Genomic DNA, 21,479 nt, shown 5'->3' with positions numbered 1-21,479 from the left:
GTGAATCAAGGATGAAATTACATGAGAAATCAGTAAATACTAGAGGCAAATAAGAATGAGAGTACAACATATCAAAATTTATGGGATGCAGCAAGGGCAGTTCTAGAGGGAAATTTATTGCCCTAAATGCCTATAATAAAAAAGAAGAAAGAGTGAAACTCAAGAACTTAACTGCCCACCTGGGAGAACTAGAAAAAGAACAGCAAACTAACCGCAAAGCAAACAAGAGGAAAGAAATAACAAAAATTAAGGTAGAAATAAATGAAATTGAGAACATAAAAACATTAGAATCAAAGAAACCAGATGTTGGTTCTTTGAAAAAAAAAATAAAATTGATGAACTCTTATCCAGGCTGACAAAGAAAATAAGAGAGAGGATGCAAATAAATTAAATCAGAAATGGATTTATTTCTGACCCCACAGAAATTAAAGAGATAATGAGAGGATACCATGAACAACTGTATGTCAACCAACTAGACAACTTAGATGAAATGGAAAACTTACCAGAAACATGGGAACAACCAACACTGACTCAAGAAGAAACAAAAGACTTCAACAAACCAACCACAAGTAAAGAAATTGAATCAGACATCAAAAATTTCCAAAGAAAGAAAAGTTCAAAACCAGATAACTTAACATGTGAATTCTACCAAGTATTCCAGGAAGAATTATTAGCAACCTTGCTGAAAGTCTTCAAACAAATTGAAGAGGAAGGAAAGCTATCTATCTCGTTCTATAAAGCCAACACCACCTTAATACCAAAGTTAGATAAAGTTACTACCAGAAAGGAGAAGTACAAACTAATCTCTCTAATCAATATAGATGCAAAAATTCTCAACAAAATATTTGAAAATTGACTCCAGCAGAACATTAAAATAATTATATTAATATATATGACCAAGTGGGCTTTATCCCAGGTATGCCAGCGTGGTTCAACACAAGAAAATCAGTTAATACACTATATGAACAAATTGAAGGAGAAAAACCATATGATTAGCTTGATTGATGCAGAAAAGGCATTTGACAAAATCAAAATTCAGCATCCATTCTTGAAAGAAACACCTTGAATGATAGGAATAGAAGGAAACATCTTCAACATGATAAAGGGAATATATAAAAAAAACCCACAGCTATCATCATACTACATAGTGAAACAATTAATGCTTTCCCTCTAAGATTTGGAACAAGACAAGGATGCCCAATGTCACCATTATTATTCAACATTGTGCTGGAAGTTCCAGAGCAACTAGGCAAGAAAAAGAAAAAAAAGACATCCAAATTAGAAAGGAAGAAATAAAACTTTCACTGTTTGTAGGTGACAGGATCCTATGTGGACCATCCCCCAAAAAATCTACAAAAAAACCTATTAGAGCAAATAAATGAGTTCAGCAAAGTGGCAGAATACAACATAACAAAAATCAGTATCATTTCTATACACTAGTAACAAGTAAACTGAGGAAGAAATCAAGAAACAATTCCATTTACAATAGCAACCAAAAGAATCAAATACCTAGGAACAAATTTAACCGAGACATATAGAACCTATACACAATAAAATAGAAAACATTGCTAAAAGAAATCAAGGAAGACCTAAATTAAGGGAAAGACACATATGTTCAGGGATCTGAAGACTAAATATAGCTAAGATGTCAAAGCCACACAAAATGATTTATAGATTCAATGCAATGTTAATCAAAATCCCAACAACTTACTCTAACAGAAATAGAAAAACCAATAATCAAATTTATTTGGAAGGGTAGTGTTTCAGTTTGCTAAAGCTGCCAGAATGCAATATACCAAAAATGGCTTGGCTTTTACAAAGGGGATTTATTAAGTTACAAGTTACAATTCTAAGACTGTGAGAATGTCCAAATTAAAGCACCAACAAAAGGAGACCTGCTCTTAGTAAAGACTCCTGGCATTCAGGGTTCCTCTGTCATACGGGAAGGATGGTAACATCTGCTGGACTTTCTCTCTGTGGGTATTTTCTTTCTATGTTAGCTTCTCTCAGCCCTGAGCTCTCTCCAAAATGTCTTACCTTTCAGGTTTCAAATGCACTTTGAATGGGCATAGTCACATTTCCATGGAAATAGCTTAGTCAAAATCCCCACCCATCAATAGATCTGACCCACAAGATTAGATTAAAAGAATATAAGATTTCCTGGGTACATAAAAGATTCAAACCAGCACAAGCAGGGTGCCCCAGATAGCTAAAAACATCTTGAGAAAGAAAAATGATGTTGGAGGTCACACACTAGCTGATTGTAAAGCATATTACAAAGCTACATTAGTCAAAACAACATGGTACTGGCATAAAGATAGATTTACCAACCCATGGAATTGAATTGAGAGTTCAGAAATGGACGCTTTCATCTACAGAAAAACAGTTTTTTACAAAATGGCCAAGTATTCTCAATTGGGATAGAACAGCTTCTTCAACAAATGGTGGTTGTAGAACTGTATATACATATCCAAAAGAATGAAAGAGGACCTCTGCATCACATCTTATGCAAAAATGATCTCAAAATGGATCAAAGACCTAAACAGTAGAGTTAAGACCATAAAATTCTTAGAAGAAAATATAGGGAAATATCTTAAAGATCTTGTTGTAAGAAGTGCTTTTCTAGATCTCACACTCAAAGCACAAACATGAAAGAAGAAATAAATGAATGGGCTTTCCTCAAAATTGAATACTTTTGTGCATTAAAAGGCTTTGTCAAGAAAGTAAAAAGGCACCTACTCAATGGGAGACAATATTCAGAAACCACATACTTGATAAGGATTTAATATCCAGAATATATAAAGAGATCCTACAACTCAACAACAAAAAGACAAACAATCCAATTAAAAAACAGGCAAAAAACATGGATAGACACTTTTTCAAAGAGAAAATACAAATAGCTCAAAATCATATGAAAAGATGCTCCACTTCATTAGCTATTAGGGAAATACACATTGAAACCACAATGAGATATCATCTCACACCTACTAGATTGACCATTATAAAAAAAAAAAAACCCAGAAAGCTGCAAGTGCTGCAGTGGATGTGGAGAAACAAGAACATTTATTCACTGTTCATGGGAATATAGAATGGCACAGCTGCTCTGGAAGGCAGTCTCACAGTTCCTCAGGAAGCTATGTATAGAATTGCCATATGATCTAGCATCCCATTACTAGGTATGTACTCAGAAGAACTGAATAGGGACATGATGAGGCATCTTCACACCCATGTTTATAGTGGCATTATTCATGATTGTCAATAGGTGGAAACAGACCAAATGTCCATCAACTTATGACTAGATGTTCAGATTGTGGTATATATATGATGTAATATTATGTAGCTGTAAGATGGAATAAAGTCATGATGCATACAATAATGTGGATAAAACTTCAGGACAATAGGTTGAGTGAAATGAGTCAGAAACAAAGGACAAATATTGTATAGTCTCACCAATACATACTAACTTAATGAAAAAACTCTGAGAGCTAAATTACAGAGCATTGGTTATCAGGAGATAGAAAGAGGGCAGAGATGGGCAAGCAATGCTTAAGTAGTACAGAATATTCGATGAGGTTGATTGTAAAGGTTTGGAAATGGATAGTACAATACTGTGTGATGGTAAGACAATAATGTAAATGTAATTAACAAAGCTGAGTATGAGTACGTTTGAAAGGTAAAGACTAGAACCATGTATGTCACCAAAAGGAAAGCTATAGGATAAAAACTGGGACTGTATAACTTAGCAAAACCTAGAGTGGACAATGATGGTAGTTAATTGTACAAATATAAGAAAAGTTCTTACATGAACTAGAACAAATGCACTCCACTATTACAAGGTGTCAATAAAAAGGTGTTTTATGGGAAATATAAAATTAATGTAAATATAGTTAACAGTAACATTTTAATAATCTTTCATTAATTGTAACAAAGGCATTATACCAAAGTTAAATGTCAGTTAACAGTGGGATATAATAGGTATGGAATTTTTTTCTCCAGAAGAAATTAGAATGTCCTCATATTTATTGTAGTGGTGAATGCACAACTATGTGACCATACCAAGAAACATTGATTGTACACTTAGGATGGAGTGTATGGTAAGTGAATAAATCTGTTTAAAAATATTAATAGAGGATTGGTCTTTGTGATAGATTATATTATGTTCCAAATTATTTTTTTCTCCCTCCCTGTGAGCCAATTATACATGTCTATATTTTTTCATGTGACTTGCAATGCCTTTCTAAGGCAGGAGTATAATTCCTAATCCCTGCAAGACTATGCACACCCAAATGATTGGTATTGACCAATGGAAAGTAAGAAGTGACAATATGCCAGTTGTAAGCAGAAGCTTTAAGAACATTGCATGATTTGATTTGGTCTCCTTTTCCTGTGTAACAAAAATAGCATGTTCTAGATGGGGTGGACGAGCTTCATCTTCACCCTGAAATCTGGAATAAGAAAGTAATGTGGGGCAAGGACAGTACTACTGCTGACACATAGCTTATAAAAAACACAAGCAAGGAAAAGAGAAAAAACAATTAAACAATAGAAGAAACAAAATTCTTCATTCTTGTAAGCTATATGAGGTTTTGGGATGGGGGAATCATTTGTTACAGCAACCTCATCTAGATAAAAATTGACACAGTCTTCTTATGTAAAGGATTGCATAGTTTTACCTTCAATTTATAGATAACTCTAAGCCATTTTGAATAATAAAATAATAAGTAAATTGCCTGAGGATTTGCTAAATTTCAAGCATTATGCTTTGAGCTTTAGTTACTTTACTTTCAGAATCTTTTTTTAGTATTCTCTGAAATCCAGTTACAATATTATTAATTCCCTTTACCAGTGAGGGAGATCTTAAACCTACTACCAGGCAGAGCTAGATTAAAATACTTGCTTCAAGTGCCTTGTGTTTAAGCATTTCTTAATTTTAGAGGAATAGGTGATACATAATATATTTATGAAATAGCAATGCAAAAAATAGCAATGTACCTAAGTACCCCAAAATATAGAAACTTCCCTAGAAAAGTTGGGCAAGAGAATTTGGAAGACAACTGAGAAAAAGCAATTAGAATAATTTAGACAGGAAAAGTAGATGTGACTGAAGTCTAAAAAGCTATGAAGAGTGTGAACAAATGAACATTGCTTCAAAGATTCATTGTTTTTTGTTGCTTGAATAAATTTAATTTAGACTTAATAAAATTATTACTTAGAAAACAGGTTGTAAACTTAAAGAATACACTTCACTACCAAGTGGGAAATTATCAATTTATCAATGGAATGAAAAGAAGCTTGTATAAATTCATAAATCATTAAGCTATAATGAGCTATGAAGGAAAATTGTACAGGTTTCTAGGCTTTGAGGCTAACCTCAGGAAGGAAAACCTGATCAAGAGCATGTAAAAAATTTAGTTTATTTTACTAAAGGGATAAACATTTCAAGGTTATATTAGTAACTGTGTATAAGGCTGGGATGGATTTCCAGATTTAATTTTTAGGATTTCCTGAGAGTCTCTAATATTTCCCTGTACATTTTTAGTTACATTTAAGACGTAGGAATACATTTTATGTAGGCATAAACGTGGGAAGGCATAATACATAGGTACACATAGTTGGAAGGGCAGAAATACTGCGGCCTTACATGGAAAACTATATTCTTTCGTGCCCTCTAGCTGTCAACTAAAAAATGGTGCCTTGATGGTCTGAAAAAAGTTAATTCACATCCCAGATGCCTAATTTACTCCCTGGGAGTAGATTACTCATTGGCAAGAGAAAGTCATTCTTCATTTTAACCATTACCAAGGCATTTTATATTGTCAACTGCTATGTGGTTTTGCAATCCTTAAAATACCCCAGAGAAAGTAAAGGGGATGACAAATACAATTATATCTGATTTACAGACCAGGGAACAGGGACTGAGGCAGGAGACAAAACCGTCATTGGTAAGAGCCATCCCAGAAGGCAGGAGCTCTGGCTCAGGTCTCTATTTATTCTGTGGAGTGCAGAAATAAACCTGAGGGATATTAACCATGCATGCAATTCTTATATTTCTTGGAACTTCAGCTCCCCACCCAAGGTGATTCTTGGCAGCAGCCATCTGTCAAAGAAACCAAAGGTAAAAAAAAAAAAAAGTTAAGTACAAACTGTTTACAGTGTGCAAGAATTTTAGCAATTTAGGATTAGACATGTCTGCAAAAGTTAAACAGATGCATTATAACTTAAAATTGACTCTCCAAAGCTTTATCATGAGAACCCAAGCACAAATACCGTTCTGTTATTATTTTGACTAGTGATAGCAGTTAAAAGAATCAGTGGGGATCTATGCATGGGGCCAAGAAAAAGAGGGCTTAGAAAAATATAAACAATAAATATTTCATTGCTCAGCATAATTTCATCTAAATATCTATATTATATTGAAAAAATATTTCTACTTTGTTATTAAAGTATAAGATCAAACCATGATTTGGCATTTATTCTAATAAGCATATCTTATCTATTCTCACAGCATATTAACTAAGTATTTCTCAAGTTATTGCATGTAAAACAATTTCAGGCTTTTGCTGGGAGTGTTCTGGGTGAGTACTTTCATATCCAATCTCATAACCTAGAATCTCTGCTCTTAAAAACTGATAAAAATTAAAATTTCAAAATGAAATATCCAGAAAAGCCATTAAGCATAAGTCAATATTTGAATTTCAAGTAGAATTTTGGACATTGGGTTACATGCCAAGGTAACTAACTGATTTTCAAATTCCCGAAGTTGAGTGTTACACACTGCATGTCAGCCTCAAGCTAAATCCTAAAATACAAGCTGCCAGACCTGGTGATTTTATGATATTTTATGTTTGCTAGCTTTGATTTTATAGTGTTTGAAATGTTCTAACCCCTTTTCCTGCTGTCAATCAGAGATCCAGTGTGGCCCATTGATTCTAAAATCAATGATTGTGCTGCCAGTGCTTAGAGAACATGATTACTCTTTTAAAGTTAGATCAATTTTTACCACAATGAAGCAGAAGAGTTAAGAATCACTGCAGCGACCTATTTATATTGATGCCGCTCAGGTGTTGAACTACAGATGGAAAGTACAATTCAGGTAGTAACAACTTTGGAAAGAGCTGCCACAAATCTATGAAAGAGAGTACCCCAAATTTTATTTCAATGAGTTTATGATTCAGTAAAATGGACACATAGGTATAACTGTATGATCCAAATCACTCTCTCTTTAATTATAGAATACTTGTTTGATGGCAAGATCATATTACCTACTGAGCTAAATAAATGCCTACCATTATATTGGTTCTTGATATTCGTTAAGATATAACTGAGTTGTTTGAGTTTTTAAATGGGCTACTAATTGTGTCTTCCAGTCAAATTGTTATTGATAATAACAAATCTTATTGAAACAAATGAGGAATGGTTTTCAGATATTCTATCACTTGGATTTTAAGATAAAGTTCCCATCTGCTCCAAATATTTTGAGAGAAGACTCTACTTTAAAAAGAAAAAAATACTGCAAAAGAATATAAATAATGCATTTGGTGTGAAATGTTTTTCCTAAATCAATTTTTTATAGTGGTAAAATCTTCATAATAAAGCATCTCCATTACAAACACTGTAAAATGCACAATTCAGTGGCATTTAGTCCATTCACAATGTTGTGCAATCAACACCACAATCTAGATTCCAAATATTTTCATCACCTCAAAAGGAAATCAGATAACTATGATTCAGTTGATCACCATTCTTTCTTACTTCCAATCTCTGACAACTGCTAATCTACTTCTGTCTCTATGAATTTGCCTATGCTACATATTGCATATAAATGGAATTATCCATTATGTGGCGTTTTGCCTATGGTGTAAACTTTCTCTTATATGGTTTTCAGGGTTCATCTAAGTAGCAGAATGTTTGAGAGTCTCATTCCTTTCTACATTTGAATAATATTCTATTTTATGGATGACCACATTTGTTTATCCTTTCATTAGTTGAACACTTGAGTTGTTTCCACCATTGCTACATGAATAATGCTGCTATAAACATTGGTACAGAAGTATTTGTTTAAGCCTCTGCTTTTCATGTTTTGGGTTACGTACCTAGGATAAGAATTGCTGGGTCATATGGTAATTCTGTGTATGACTTATTGAGGAACTGCCAAACTTTTTTCACCATTGCTATACCATTTTACATTCCCACTAGCAATATATGAAGTTCCCATCTCTCCATGTCCTTATCAATACCTGATATTTACCTTCTTATTATTATATTATAGCCATCCTAGTGGAAATGGAATGTTATCTCATCATGATTTTGATTTGCATTTCCCTAATGACTAATGATGATAAGCATCTTTTTGTGTGCTTGTTGGACATTATATATCTTCTTTAGAGAGATGTGTATTCAAGTCCTTTGTCCATCTTTAAATTGGATTATTTGCCTCTTTGCTATGAGTTGTAAGATTTCTTTATATATTCTAGGTACAAATCCCTTAATTCGTATATGATTTGCAAGCATTTCCTCCAATTCTGGGGTCATCTATTTCACTTTCTTAATGGTGTCCTTTGAAGCACATTATTTTTAATTTTGGTGAAGTCCAACTTACATATTTTTCTTTCATTATTTGTGTTTTTGGAGCTGTATTTAAGAAACCGTTGCCAAATCTAAGGTCATAAATATTTACCCCTATGCTTTCTTCTAAGAGTCTTATATTATTAGCTCTTGCATTTAGGTCTCTGACCCATTTTGACTTAATTTTTGTACATGGTATGAAGTACGGATCCGATTTCAGTCTTTTGCATGAGGAAGTTCAGTTATCCCAGCATCATTTGTTGGAGAGACTATTCTTTGTTTACTGAATAGCCTTGGTACCCTTGTTAAAGATCAGTTTTAAATAGCACTTCAGTTCTATTTAAAATTGTGTGGATTTTTAAGCTGCAGGTCCTTTGTGTGGATCTATAGGTAGAAGCTCCATGGTATTTCTAGAAGGGTTTAAAATACGGCATCAAGAAGGCTGCTGCCATTACAAAGAAAATAAACACACAGAATTCAGGTCATAAAGGGTTAAGCGAATTTGATCAGAAAGCAAGAAGGATTTTTTTTTTAATTAAAAAGCTTAAGCATTATAAAGTAGAAGTGACTTGAGTGCCACAGAAAGACTCTAGCTCAGAAATAATCTTATGATTAAAAAGAGTGGGGATAAATTAAATTATTTAGAAATAAAGGAAAATAAAAACCTGAGGCAGAAAAGTCTGATTTGGTGATGAGAACTGATCTTTAAGGAAAACCGAAGGAGCTTCATGCTTCCTGGCCAAATATAGGAGGCAAAAACCTGGGGAAGAACCAGATTTCAACCTAAGAGCTTACTGAGCAAAATGAGCAATGTATAGAGAGCTAAAGCAATGAAACTCAACCTATAACTAACCTATCCTGATACTGGTAGTACTCATAGGCTCTAGAAAGAATTATGAAGAAACTGGCTGAAAATATTTTAAAGTAAAATAAAAAAGGAAAAAGCTTATGATAGCAAAGGAAAAGTATTTTTTAAGGTCTTGGTCTATGTTCCCTTGAGTGGTAGCAGTAAGATGTGACCAGCGACAGTATATCAGGGAGCCTGCTCTTTAGGAGTTGCTCTAACTGTTTTATCATGCTGAGCTAATAACGTTTGAAAGTTCATGTCATCATTCATCAGTGTAGGAAATCATTTAGCACTCAAAATTTCAGAGGGTATTCATACGTTGAGCTGAGCTTTGCCTTAGCAAGGTTAACATGTGAACGTACTGGATATTTTAAAAGCTAAAAGTCTAAAATAGTGAGTGTTCATTTCCTTTATGAAACACATAATTCACCATGCGCAAAAGTTATAAAAACATGGCATCCTTTACCTAGAAGTTAAAATTATTTCAAATAAAAAAAATCAATTCTTATAGATTGAAAGAGAACATCCTTTATGTTACAGTGAGGTAAACTCACTGGGACATTCATTCGTCCATATGGTGGCACCCAGATCCCTTTTAATGAAGGACCTATTGCCTCAGCCACTGGGGGTGCCCTTACCAGACAACTTCCAACTGTTGCTCCCTTCAGGGATTGCCTCAGCTGCAGACAGCCAATGTCACACTTGTCTGCAGGGTGGCCCGAATCCAGTGACTGACTTAAGCAGGGTATAATAGCTTGTTATCTTAGTTCAGTTTAGGACAACTCTAAAGGAACATTTTTATCTTCATGGTGTTGACTAGGGCTGCCATCAGATTTGTATTGCAGCTCAATTTCTCCCTTAGAAAAACCCTGCCTCCATCCCCTTTGCTCCTTTCATAAATATTAATTCCAAGGGATGCTTTAAAAACATTCTGCATGTTAAACTGCACATCAGAATATATTTCGCAAGGAACCTGTGAGGGTTTGAATTTGTATGTTACTCCAGAAAAGTATGTTCTTAATGTTAATCCATTCCTGTGGTTGTGGACCCATTACAAGTATTCATTTCTGGTGAGTAAAGTGAAGATGTGACCCGCCTCATTCAGGATGGGTTTTAATACCTTACTGGAGCCCTTTAAAATTCAGACAAAAAGAGAGAAGCCCACAGAAACAACAAGGTGGAAGCAAAGAAATCCAGAAGAGAAGGGAGAGACCAGCAGACACTGTCATGTCTCGTGCCATGTGACAGAGGCATCCAGGATGACCGGCAGCAAGTTCAGGAAGAAGGTATTGTCTTGATGATGCGTTGATTTGGACATTTTCACAGCCTCAGAGCTGTAAGCTTATAAGCTAATAAATGCCCACTGTTAAAAGCCAACCCATTTTATGGCATCTGCTTTCGGCAGCTTAGCAAACTAAAACAGAACCCAACTAAAACCTACAGAAAACATATCAAACAAAAACATACAGAACGATTGTATCTAAATCATCGAATTATATAGCTATTTTCAGAGACAATAGAGTTGGTGGATGAGAAAAATTTGGAAGATTTAGATAATATGGAGTAGAGAATTAAGTTTCAAACTAATTTAAGGGAATGTGAATGGGTATACTCTGAATGATATGTCTTTTAATTTAAAAAAAAAGAATGTTAATGGAGGAAAAGTGTTCATTTTCCCTACTCTTATACATAAGAAAATACAATTCACCTACACTTCATTGTTGATGGACAAAATAAGGAATATTAATAAAAACTTTTTTAAAAGGGAGAAAGAACAGAAAAATGGCACAGGGAAAGTAAAAATGTATAATAATGTTCAGTATCAGTTCATAAATGGTTCTTATATTGTTTTCATTTCTAACACTGGTATGTACACAGACTTAAAAAAAATACCAAATTTAAAATCTGATGTTGCATGCATATTTTTGTTGAATTTCCATCACAATAGTTGTTGCCCCTGAAAACATTTTAACAAATAAAGAAAAGGTTAATCACTGAATCCATTCTTACCAAGCCTAAGAAACTAAATCTCAGTTTTAAGGTGTTTGTGACTCAAGCATATGAATGGCTCTTATATGTATATGTTCCAACAAGTTCTAATAAGATATGTACATTGAGGGTGGCCTAATACTTCAAATAACATTGCTATATTATTTAGCCTAAACAAAAGAAAAAGAAAAACTCATTACCTTGTTTTGCTGCATTTATTATTTTACCATCAATCTAACATGGACAGAATTTATCTTAGTAAAGCAACGTGTATTGATTGATTTACTGTTACATACAAGATACTTTGCTATGTATTCTGGGTGATAGAAAGATACAAAGTTAAGGATTTTACTTTTGAATAGTTTATAATATTGTGTTTATAAAAGCCCTAAGGATGCAGAAACATTGAAGTTTACTCTCAGCAGTTCAAGAAAAATGTTATACAGTTCTTTAGTTTTGCAGACCTTCCTTCATTGCAAAATTTGATCTGTGCTCTGAAGGATAGAAGTTGTAAGGAAACTTGAATCTTGAAATTTCATGAATTTATATCACTAATTACACTGGGAATGTAATAGCACAAGAACTTATCAATTGTTAAAGGAAATTTAAATCATTTATTTTTGCTGAATAAAGACAGAGTTTTAAATTGGTAGTTAACTCCCTTGTGCAAAGAGCAGCAGTTTACATTTATTTGACATACATGAAAAATTATCCTTAGGTATTAATTGCATGGCTTTATTTGAGAATGAACTGCTTTAGACATAGTACTAGGAAAGTAACCTTTCTTCTGCTAAAAATTTGCTCTGACCCCTTAACAAACAATACGTAATATGTGATTATTCCTCCAAATTAAAAAAAACAATGAATAATGCTGCTTTCAATGTATTTGCTTCACTATTGTTTAAAAAAATGCAAGAATTTAGACAAGAAAGAAATACTCTTTAAGAGATGGGCTTGTTCCTCAAAATCCCACATCTTCCATGCTTTCTAGTCACTTCTGTAGCAGTTTACAAAATTAAATTTGAACTGAGACGAGTTGTAGTTTTGGAATAGTCTTTCTTTTACAAATCATTTTGCTACAGATTTAAGACATATCTAAACCCTGAGAACAGAAGATTAGCATTGACAATGAACTTGTATCTTCCCTATGAGATCATCTACTAAGAATAATGCTTTACCTTCAGGTCTTTTGTTATATGACTGTAGAGAAAATATGGGTAGCCACTGAGGTAAAATGAAAGTAGCACATCAATAAGAGCTAATTATCTTTTTTTATATGTAATGATATGATAACTCATATCATTACCCAGATAGCTACTGATTAAAATTTTTAATTGTTTTTAATGAACACATTTCTTAAACTATGCATTTCACTGTCATGTTAGAGGATGTTCAATGTAATATATTTTTACACATTAGACTTGTTATATGTACTGATTTGAAGTTGTATGTACCCCATCATGTTTTTTGGGGGAGGGGTTTGTTTTTTTGTTTTGGCATGGGCAAGATCCTGGAATCAAATCTAGGTCTCCAGTTTAGCAGGTGAGAATTCTTGCCACTAAACCACCGTTGCACCTCCCCATCATGTTCTTTTAATCCATTCCCGTGGGTGCAGATCTACTGTGGGTGGGACCTTTTGATTAAGACATTTCAATTGAGATGTAACCCACCCAACTCAAGGTGAGTCTAATTCCTTTACAGGGGTCCTTTCTGAGTACTAAAAGACAGAAAAACCCAGAGAGCTCATGGAGAAACACCCAGAGAAGTTTGGAGAGAGCTGAGAGAGAAAAGCCCTGGAGATGCTAAGAGAGGACACACAGAAGCTCAGAAAGGAGGTCACTGATACCAGGAGTTAAAGCATTGAAACCAGGGAGCAAAAGACCAACAGACACCAACCATGCACCTTGCTGTCTAACAGAGGAGCCTTAGATGCCAGTGGCCTTTCTTCAGAGAAGGTATTGTTCTGTTGATGCCTTAATTGGGACATTTTCATGAACTTAGAACTGTAAATTTTTAAACTAATAAATCCCCATTGTAAAAGCCAGCCCAGTTCTGGTATATTGCATTCCATCAGCTTTAGTAAACTGGATAGATATTATATAATATCTATTGTTTAATAAATCAAAATACGATTTTGGATGTAGATGTGGAATGAAGAAATTTAGTCCTCCACTGACTCCTAGCTCCTGAGGGGGTCCTGCCAAAGATACGAGACCTGGATTTTGCTTTCTTAATGTCATATTGTTTTTAATTATCTGTTGCCTCATCATAGGAGCCACCTAGTGAAGAAGGAATTGTACAACAAGGCTTGAATTGGCCTTTTATCCACTTTTCTTACTGGTCAGAAAAATTTATTCTTCATTGTTCATCACCATCATTCAATGTGTCTCTGACTGCAGCATTCATTGGTTCAAAAGTATTTCCCTCAAATATTTTATCGTTGTTCTATATTAAGTATGTATTTCAACAGAGCATAAAGAAAACATATTCCTTACCTTTTCAAGAATTCAGTAAAGCAAAATTGGACTTTGCTTACTAAAAGTCTATGAATACACACACATGCACACACACACATACACACACAAGATAATTCTGTAAACAGGGCTCTAAGGTTTCATTAATGATTGACATTTATTAGAATTCTAGATATAAGTAATATTAGGAATCATATTTAACCCAATCAGTAAGTATTATGTACAGTATATGCAATGATTCTAAATAAATATTCAATGTCAAATATTATGTATAATTTTGCTATATAGACACATTTTTATTTCTGAAGCTTATTAATAAATCACATGAAAACTACTTGGTGGGTTTTCTCCAAATTTAGGGATAATAATTGGGATGATTGGTTTGAAGTAATGGAAAATGGGATGCATAAAATATACTCTGAAGGTGGCAAACAATAATTTCCTAGCTGAAATGAGATATAAATGCAGATTTTGAAATAGCTAAGTTTGGGAGAAATATACTATATCAATTAATATGCTGAAGAGCGAGAAAGCAAATAGTGCCTTTAAATCAGACATAGAATTAGAAGTCACAATGGAATATCTTTCATATTATAGATCCTGTTTGCAATTTAGCCGCTTCTCACATGGGGAACTCTAAGTAGCATGCCCTGAGGTGAATAACAGTGTGGATTAATTTACACTACCATGGTTAATGCTAACCTTGGAAAACACAGGGAAAGGCTGAGTATATAACAGCAACAGAATAAATCTTGATAATAGCTTACATGATGGATCAATCATCCTGCTCATGAAACTCCTTTTCTAGTAACATTTAATTTTCTGAACATTAACATAAGAAGGCGAAGATGTTCCAAATGGTCATTCATGGCAACCTCCTTCCATCTTTTTTCTTTCCAGTGCTTCACTGGTGCTCTCCACTAATTCCTTTGCATCCAGTCAGCAAATAGGGCAAATGAGCATAGAGCATTAACAGGAGAGATTGTTTTATGAACTAAAGCTGAAAGTGATATGTATCCTTTCTGCTCACACTTCATTGGCCAGAACTGAAATCACAATTCTGCAAATAACTTAACTATAACTACAAGCTGGAAAGGGAAATTGATTTTGTAAGAAAGAGCAAGTCTGTGACACAAGGAGACACCAAAACATTTCCATAGTTGTTCAACTGTATTGTATAAACCAAAGCACAGCAACTTCCTCTTGAAAACAATACAGTAAGCCCTTCACTCATGTGACTAGGTGCCCATACTGTAGCCTAACTAGTCATTTTATTCTAGCTGTGAAAGGTTAAATGCATACTTGCTCAGAGTGCAAAAAGCTCGTTATGAAAAATATTGATGGATCAGTACAATATTATCTTAATTGTGTTATACATTGCAGCTCAAAAAAGGCAGTTGTTAAATTTTTATACATTTTTTCATCAATTAAAGTTGTAGCAATTAGCCATCCCTTCCAGCCTTCTTAATTAAAAGAACTGTGTGATGTTCTGCATAATAAAATCTCAGAAAATGGTTTAATCATTTTCTCCCTGTGATGTCTGATCCAAAATCTTTTAAACAGGGGAAATCTTCTTGTTTTCTTACAGTTAATTGCCAAGGACTGATCCTCACTGACATGCGTAGGGATTTAGACTGAGGCATACATAGGAACTCCAGAGAACCTAATCCAATCATTATTTTGACTATTTGTTTTCTTCTGAATTTTGAGAGCTGGACTTTTACAACATGAATTTAATTTTTTTTTTTTTTTTTTTTTGCATGGGCAGGCACCAGGAATCGAACCTGGCTATCAATTTAATTTTATGTAGTGTTAAATGTCCTTATGATTAATAATGCAGCTTTTAATTTGACTATCTGTTTTTTATCTTTTATCATCTCTAGATAGATAACACTTTGACTCAACTTGCTCCAAGTTCATAACTATTTGCTCTTTATTCGTAGAATAAATGTCTTCTTGAACATTTCAAACAATGAAAGCAAATATTTCCCCATAATTTGTTTCTTATAGTAAGTTTGCTTCAGAGGAAGATGAATTTTCTAAGGTCTCTGATTTTATTTCCCCTTATTTATAGTATAGAGTTTCTTCTCAGTCTCCCATATTGTTTTATTCTATTTATATTTTTTACTCATCTTTCCAAAGAGACATATGTGTTTATTTCTATTTATTATTTATATTTTTCTATTCCTTCTGTAATTCTCTTAAAGTTATTCTATTTAATATTATAGAAAGGCTAGCATTTTGAAGGTATGATCAGAGCATTCCCTTCCCTCAGAAATGTCACAATAATTATGCTTCACATGCAATGTTCATCTATTTTGTTTTCAATTTTATTTGTTTTTAACTTTTTTATGGTATTATGTAACCTATATACAAAACAAAGAAAGAACAAAGCATTAGTTTTCAAAGCACTCTTTTACAAGCAGTTACAGGACAGATCCCAGAGTTTGTCATGGGCTAACATACCATCCTCTCAGATGTTTCCTTCTACCTGCTCCAGAACATTGGAGGTGAGAAGAAATAAATATTTATTTATCATTACAATTGGCATTTTTTTCTTTTGAAAAATACCATATGTACAAAAAAAGCATGTTTTTGTTTTTAGATGGCCAGAAGTTTGTATTATTTCTGTCTTAGTGTTGTGTGCCACTGTATGCACGTTTCACCAACAACTACTGATCCAGAAAACTTTTAAACAATTAAAGATTGAGGACACAAAAAATGTTTTAGTAAATAACTAACACATTTTCTTGAGAGGTTTGATTAGCAACTTTCTCACATTTTGAATTTTCATTTTTCTATTCTTTCACCAATATATTTGCCTACTATGTAACATGTTATAGATGAATAAAATTAAGACAAAGACTAAAAATCAGTTCTATTTTGTTTTTAAGAGAATAAGTGCAAGGGTGTTGCAACATATGCAATGCAATGCAAGTGCTGTTATTTGTCTGAATTTTCTGCAACCAGAGTTAGATTTTACATGGTTTGCATGACATGTAAATGGGAAACTGTTGAATGAATTAATATAGGGCTGAAAAATCCTGGGGGGAGGGGGGTCATGTAGGTATTAACTATACCTCATAAAAATCCAGAGGAAAACACAGGCTCCAGAGCTCCATCCAGGGAAGCAAACCATGCTATACCTTGGTGACTAAAATACTTGGGGTCAGAACAAGAGCTTGGGTCATCCTCTCCATCAGCCACCAGTTCTGTGATGTTTTCTCAATTCAATTTAATTTCAACCCAGTTCATCCAATCCAATGGAAGAGCCACTATTCATTGACTAGTTGATCAATTTGTTCTGGGTTTTACTGCTCCAGTTTTAAATGATTAATTTTAGGCATATTAATGGAGATTATTTAGTGTAAATGAAGGGTTTAACATGAAAGGATTTCTGGAGTATTTGAATCCTTTGAAATTATTCTAAAATTTGAATTATTTGCACAAATTCATTTTTATCAATTAAATTTCTAGAGCTTTCATCAAATCTCAAAGAGTCCTAGGCTATCCCCTGCCCCTGATCCCCCAAATATATAAGAACCATTGATCCAACTTGTTATGTCTGACTGAATTGTTTTTCAAGACTATGTTAGGAGTAGAGGATTAGCTCCAAAAGTCTTGGGATTTAATATTTTGACAATCATTTTTCCCAAAAGATGTAGAGTATAAGATGTGAGTTCAATATATTGTCCCACTTTAATCACTTTTTCCTTGCTCTCCTATTTGTAAATCCAGTTTACACAAAGTAAAATATACTGAATATGACTTTTATGCTTTTAGTCTCCACTTTTAGCATGTCTGAAAAAGGAAGTATAAGAAAATAAGCCAAGTAGGTAACATATCTATAATAATATCATTTAATTTGTTTCAGCAAGCCTAGTATTTGGAAAGTAATTGTATTCTCTGTTAGAAAATGAGATTCTAAAATAAAATACAAAGCTTTCATGATGTCTTTATTCAACATTTTATCTCATATGGAAACACCAGTAGTATATATTTAGAACAAATGCAACAAATAGATATATATACTGCCTTTATAATGGGAGAAATTGAGAAAAAAATAAATATCTTGAAAGAACATATTTTTTTCCATCTGTCAGGGTTAGAAGAGAAGTTAGGCTCCTTTGAGCAGTTGATGAAGGACATCATCAAAATGGAAGTATTTCTTTGTGAAAGAACTCCCAGTTTACCTTTACGTTACCAGATATTAATTTTGTAATACATCTGTGGGAAGAGAACAGGTGCTTCAGTAATTGTTTCTCCATTATATATCTCAACCTAAGCAAAGATATTTTTTTCAGATTGCTCTGTTACTTATATTAACTCGAATTTAAAAAGACACAAAAATTTCACAAAAAGCCTCTGTTTTCCAACCAAATAGATTAAATATCACTATGTACTTAGATACCAAGCAGTTCATATGTCATAACTCTGGTTTTTTATTCTCCTAATGATTCTTCTGGAGACTGAAGCAAGAGAAAGGTGTTTATGAATGTATATGTTATGCCTACAGCTGTTTGGATATCATATCATGATTGTAATGAATCTAATAAGAGGAAACTGTCAACTGGCAAATCAAAAAAGAAATAGCAAACAAATGAGCTGTTAAAACATTCACAGTATAACTTAATACACTGACTCTTCCATTGAAGAATATTCTGGAATGAAGCTCTTTTATAATTAAATTAATTTCAAAAATTGCTTTTAACACATAAGAGGCTATATTACAGTCCATCTTAGTAGTAATACCAATTTTTCACTAAGCTTCATGTATGTGAAACTGCACATGACAAAATAATTCCATGTTCACGTCCATTATGACAGGGCTCATGGAAAAAAGCATGATTTGACCCAAGATAAATCTGTGACACCAGAGAATTTATGCTGAGGACATTGCTTTTTCTATTTGACATACTTTTCCTATTCAGATGGAGACTCTTTCTCCCTTTTCAGTCATCCCATATGAAATTATCCCAATCTTAATCATCCTGTTATCTAGTTTATTCCATTTTCATCCAAACATGAGTGGCGTGGATAGCAGCCATTTGTACGAACTGACTTACTCATATTTCTTTAGAGTTAGTGTAATAGCTCAGTCAAGCCTTAAATTGTGGAATAAAGTTGTCTCCTGAAATTTAATTAAAGGAAGGAGCTCCCAAATTATACTATACTTGATGAAATGCAGAATAATTCTGAACAAAGATATGATTCAATTTTTTTGAGAGTCTCTAGAGCTAGTGATAGGAGAGTAGAGAAATAGAAAACAATGAAACGCAACCATTTTTGTCCATATGTAATGGTAAACTTGAACAGGGGGATAGTTTGGCTTCATATTCTGAGAGCTTATTCCACAGAGAGTTTGGAATGTATATGAACACTTCTGGGGTACCAGAAAATTTTTATGGAAATTATATTTCATGATACTATGAATATATAATTAAAGAAATAAATATGTGACTTTTATATTGAGTTTTAGCTTATAATGTGACAAGAAAAACCCTCTCAGAAATAAATTTACAAGTAAGTTTGATATATAAATATATTTTCGTATAACTAATACATACATTTAGTGATTTGAGTAAATAGTTAAATGTCAGGATATACCTTTTAGAGGAGATATTCTTTTTCATTATAAATGAAGTGAAGAAATCAGTGAAGATGTAAGACTTTAGAACGTGTTTGAGTGGTGAAAGAGATAATACTTGGCAAACTATGATAAAGGTAGAATTTCAGATATGGCAGAGTAACTTCATGCAGAGTGAATTTCTAAGAAAAATTACAAAATTATTTTTATTAAAAAATCTAAGGAATAGAAAAAAAAAATCTAAGGAATAGAGAGCTACACAGGTTCCAGGTCTTAAAGGCCCAGGAACCTGGTGAGAGAGATGAGAAGAGAACAATATTGAGATAAATCCTAGATTCCCCTTAAGGAATCTTCCCATTTCTAAGCAGCACAAGGAGAAGAGGTTATGAAGGCCACAAAGTGGCTAGTAATCTAAGCTAAGATTTTCATCATTTTCAGCATCCAGAGAGTCAAAACTTGCAGTTCAAATTCAAGACAACAAATCTTGAAGGAACAAAATTCCAAAGAGAAGGGATGAGCCCTTGAGGTAGGCCTTGCATTGTGTCATTTTACCCCTCAAGACATTGAGGTTGAGGTTTAGGGCCAGCAGTCCAAGAAGTAGAGTAAAAAGTATTAGCTAACGATCTGGGCAGCTGAGCAGAATGACAGAATGACAGTTCACAGTACTGGAGGAAAATATTTGAATGCTGGGCCTAACAAAGAGCAGGAGTTTTAGTAAATATTACTAATTTCCAGTTAGCACCACAGAAGGAAGTTGGGTGATAGGAATTAGATCAAGTTTCCTAAAACTGTGAAACCAAGCATAATCCCACTCTGAAAAAAGTTGGTCTGACCCATATAAAAGGCCAGAAAGCCTTTTACCGATAATTATCAGTATAATTTTTCAAAAGCAATGTCCAAAAATTGATTCATGTTTTTACACAGGAGACAAAATCAAAAGACAGAAACAGAAACAAAGAGAATAAATAGACAATAGAAATAGATGCAAAGTTGAATCAGATGGGGAGTTATCTGTTATGGACTTTAAAATAACTTAAGAGTAAAATGTTTAAAAAAATTGTTGACTAGATGAAGAATCTCATCATGTAACTGAAATTTATAAATAATAATCAAAAGGAAACTCTAGAATTGAACAATAAAATAATTGAAATTAAGATATCAATAGATGTTTTAATTGCAGATTAGAAAGCTGAAGAGAGGAATAGTGAAGTAGAAGAGTGTTATAAAATATAAGGACTTTAAAGAACAGAGAGGAAAAAATAATCTATATTAGGCAGAAATATATGCAACATGGTAAAAAAAAAAAAAAAAGGTTTAGTATCTGTAGTTGAATTTCCAAAGTAAGAGGAAAGATTTAAAAGTAATATTTGAAGAGGTAATGGTTGAGAAGTTTCCACAACTCACTAAAACACACTAGCTCACATAATCCAGAAATTTAGCAAACACCGAACAGGATTGGGGATGGGGGTAAAAAGTAAGCTAGGCATATGAGAGTATAATTTATTATTTTAAAAGGCATAAAAATGGCATAAAAGGAGCCAGATAAATAAAAGCTAAACTATCTTTAAAGGAAAAACATTTCATCAGAAACCAGACGGAGGAGATAATGAAATGACATCTTTAAAATGGTATAAGAAAATATGTGGTGGAATTCTTCATCCAGCAAAAATGACTTTCAAAATGAAGGTGAAATAAAGACATCTTCAAACAAAGACAAACAGAGAACACATCAACAGCAAACATGCACTAGCATACATATTAAAAGGAATTCGTTAGATTGAGGACTAATGATTCCAAAGGGAAACACAGAAATGAAAGAAGAACTGAGGAGCAACAAGCAGATAATTATGTGGGTAAATCTAAATCTACGTAATTTATGAAATGTGGGGTTAAAAATGAGTATAGAAGTGAAAATTGTGACACATAGCTTAAAAGGTGAAGCAGGGATTTTAAATGAAATGCTTTCCAAATCATTGCATTGTAAAGGAAGTGCTAAAAATTAACAAAAAAATAAATA

The 21,479-nt window shown here is 33.4% G+C and overlaps 1 protein-coding gene across 7 annotated transcripts in view; it reads right to left on the bottom strand.

The window, feature by feature from the left end:
• Nucleotides 1-5,205: 5,205 nt before the first annotated feature.
• STPG2 (sperm tail PG-rich repeat containing 2) overlaps nt 5,206-21,479 on the bottom strand; it is an 846,203-nt gene continuing 829,929 nt past the window's right edge. For 2 of the 7 annotated variants that reach the window (XM_077142787.1, XM_077142786.1), the window contains one exon: nt 5,210-6,097. In XM_077142787.1, the coding sequence (XP_076998902.1) occupies nt 6,060-6,097 (38 nt within the window). In that variant the 3' untranslated portion in view covers nt 5,210-6,059. Of the gene's footprint in view, nt 6,098-15,780; nt 18,103-21,479 lie in introns of those variants that run through there. The other 5 variants (XM_077142790.1, XM_077142792.1, XM_077142794.1 and 2 more) reach the window with 5 other exon arrangements.

The sequence above is a fragment of the Tamandua tetradactyla genome, chromosome 24 (assembly GCF_023851605.1).
Source record: "Tamandua tetradactyla isolate mTamTet1 chromosome 24, mTamTet1.pri, whole genome shotgun sequence".
In the NCBI taxonomy this organism is placed as follows: Eukaryota; Metazoa; Chordata; class Mammalia; order Pilosa; family Myrmecophagidae; genus Tamandua; species Tamandua tetradactyla.
This window is presented reverse-complemented; position numbering and strand designations above follow the sequence as displayed.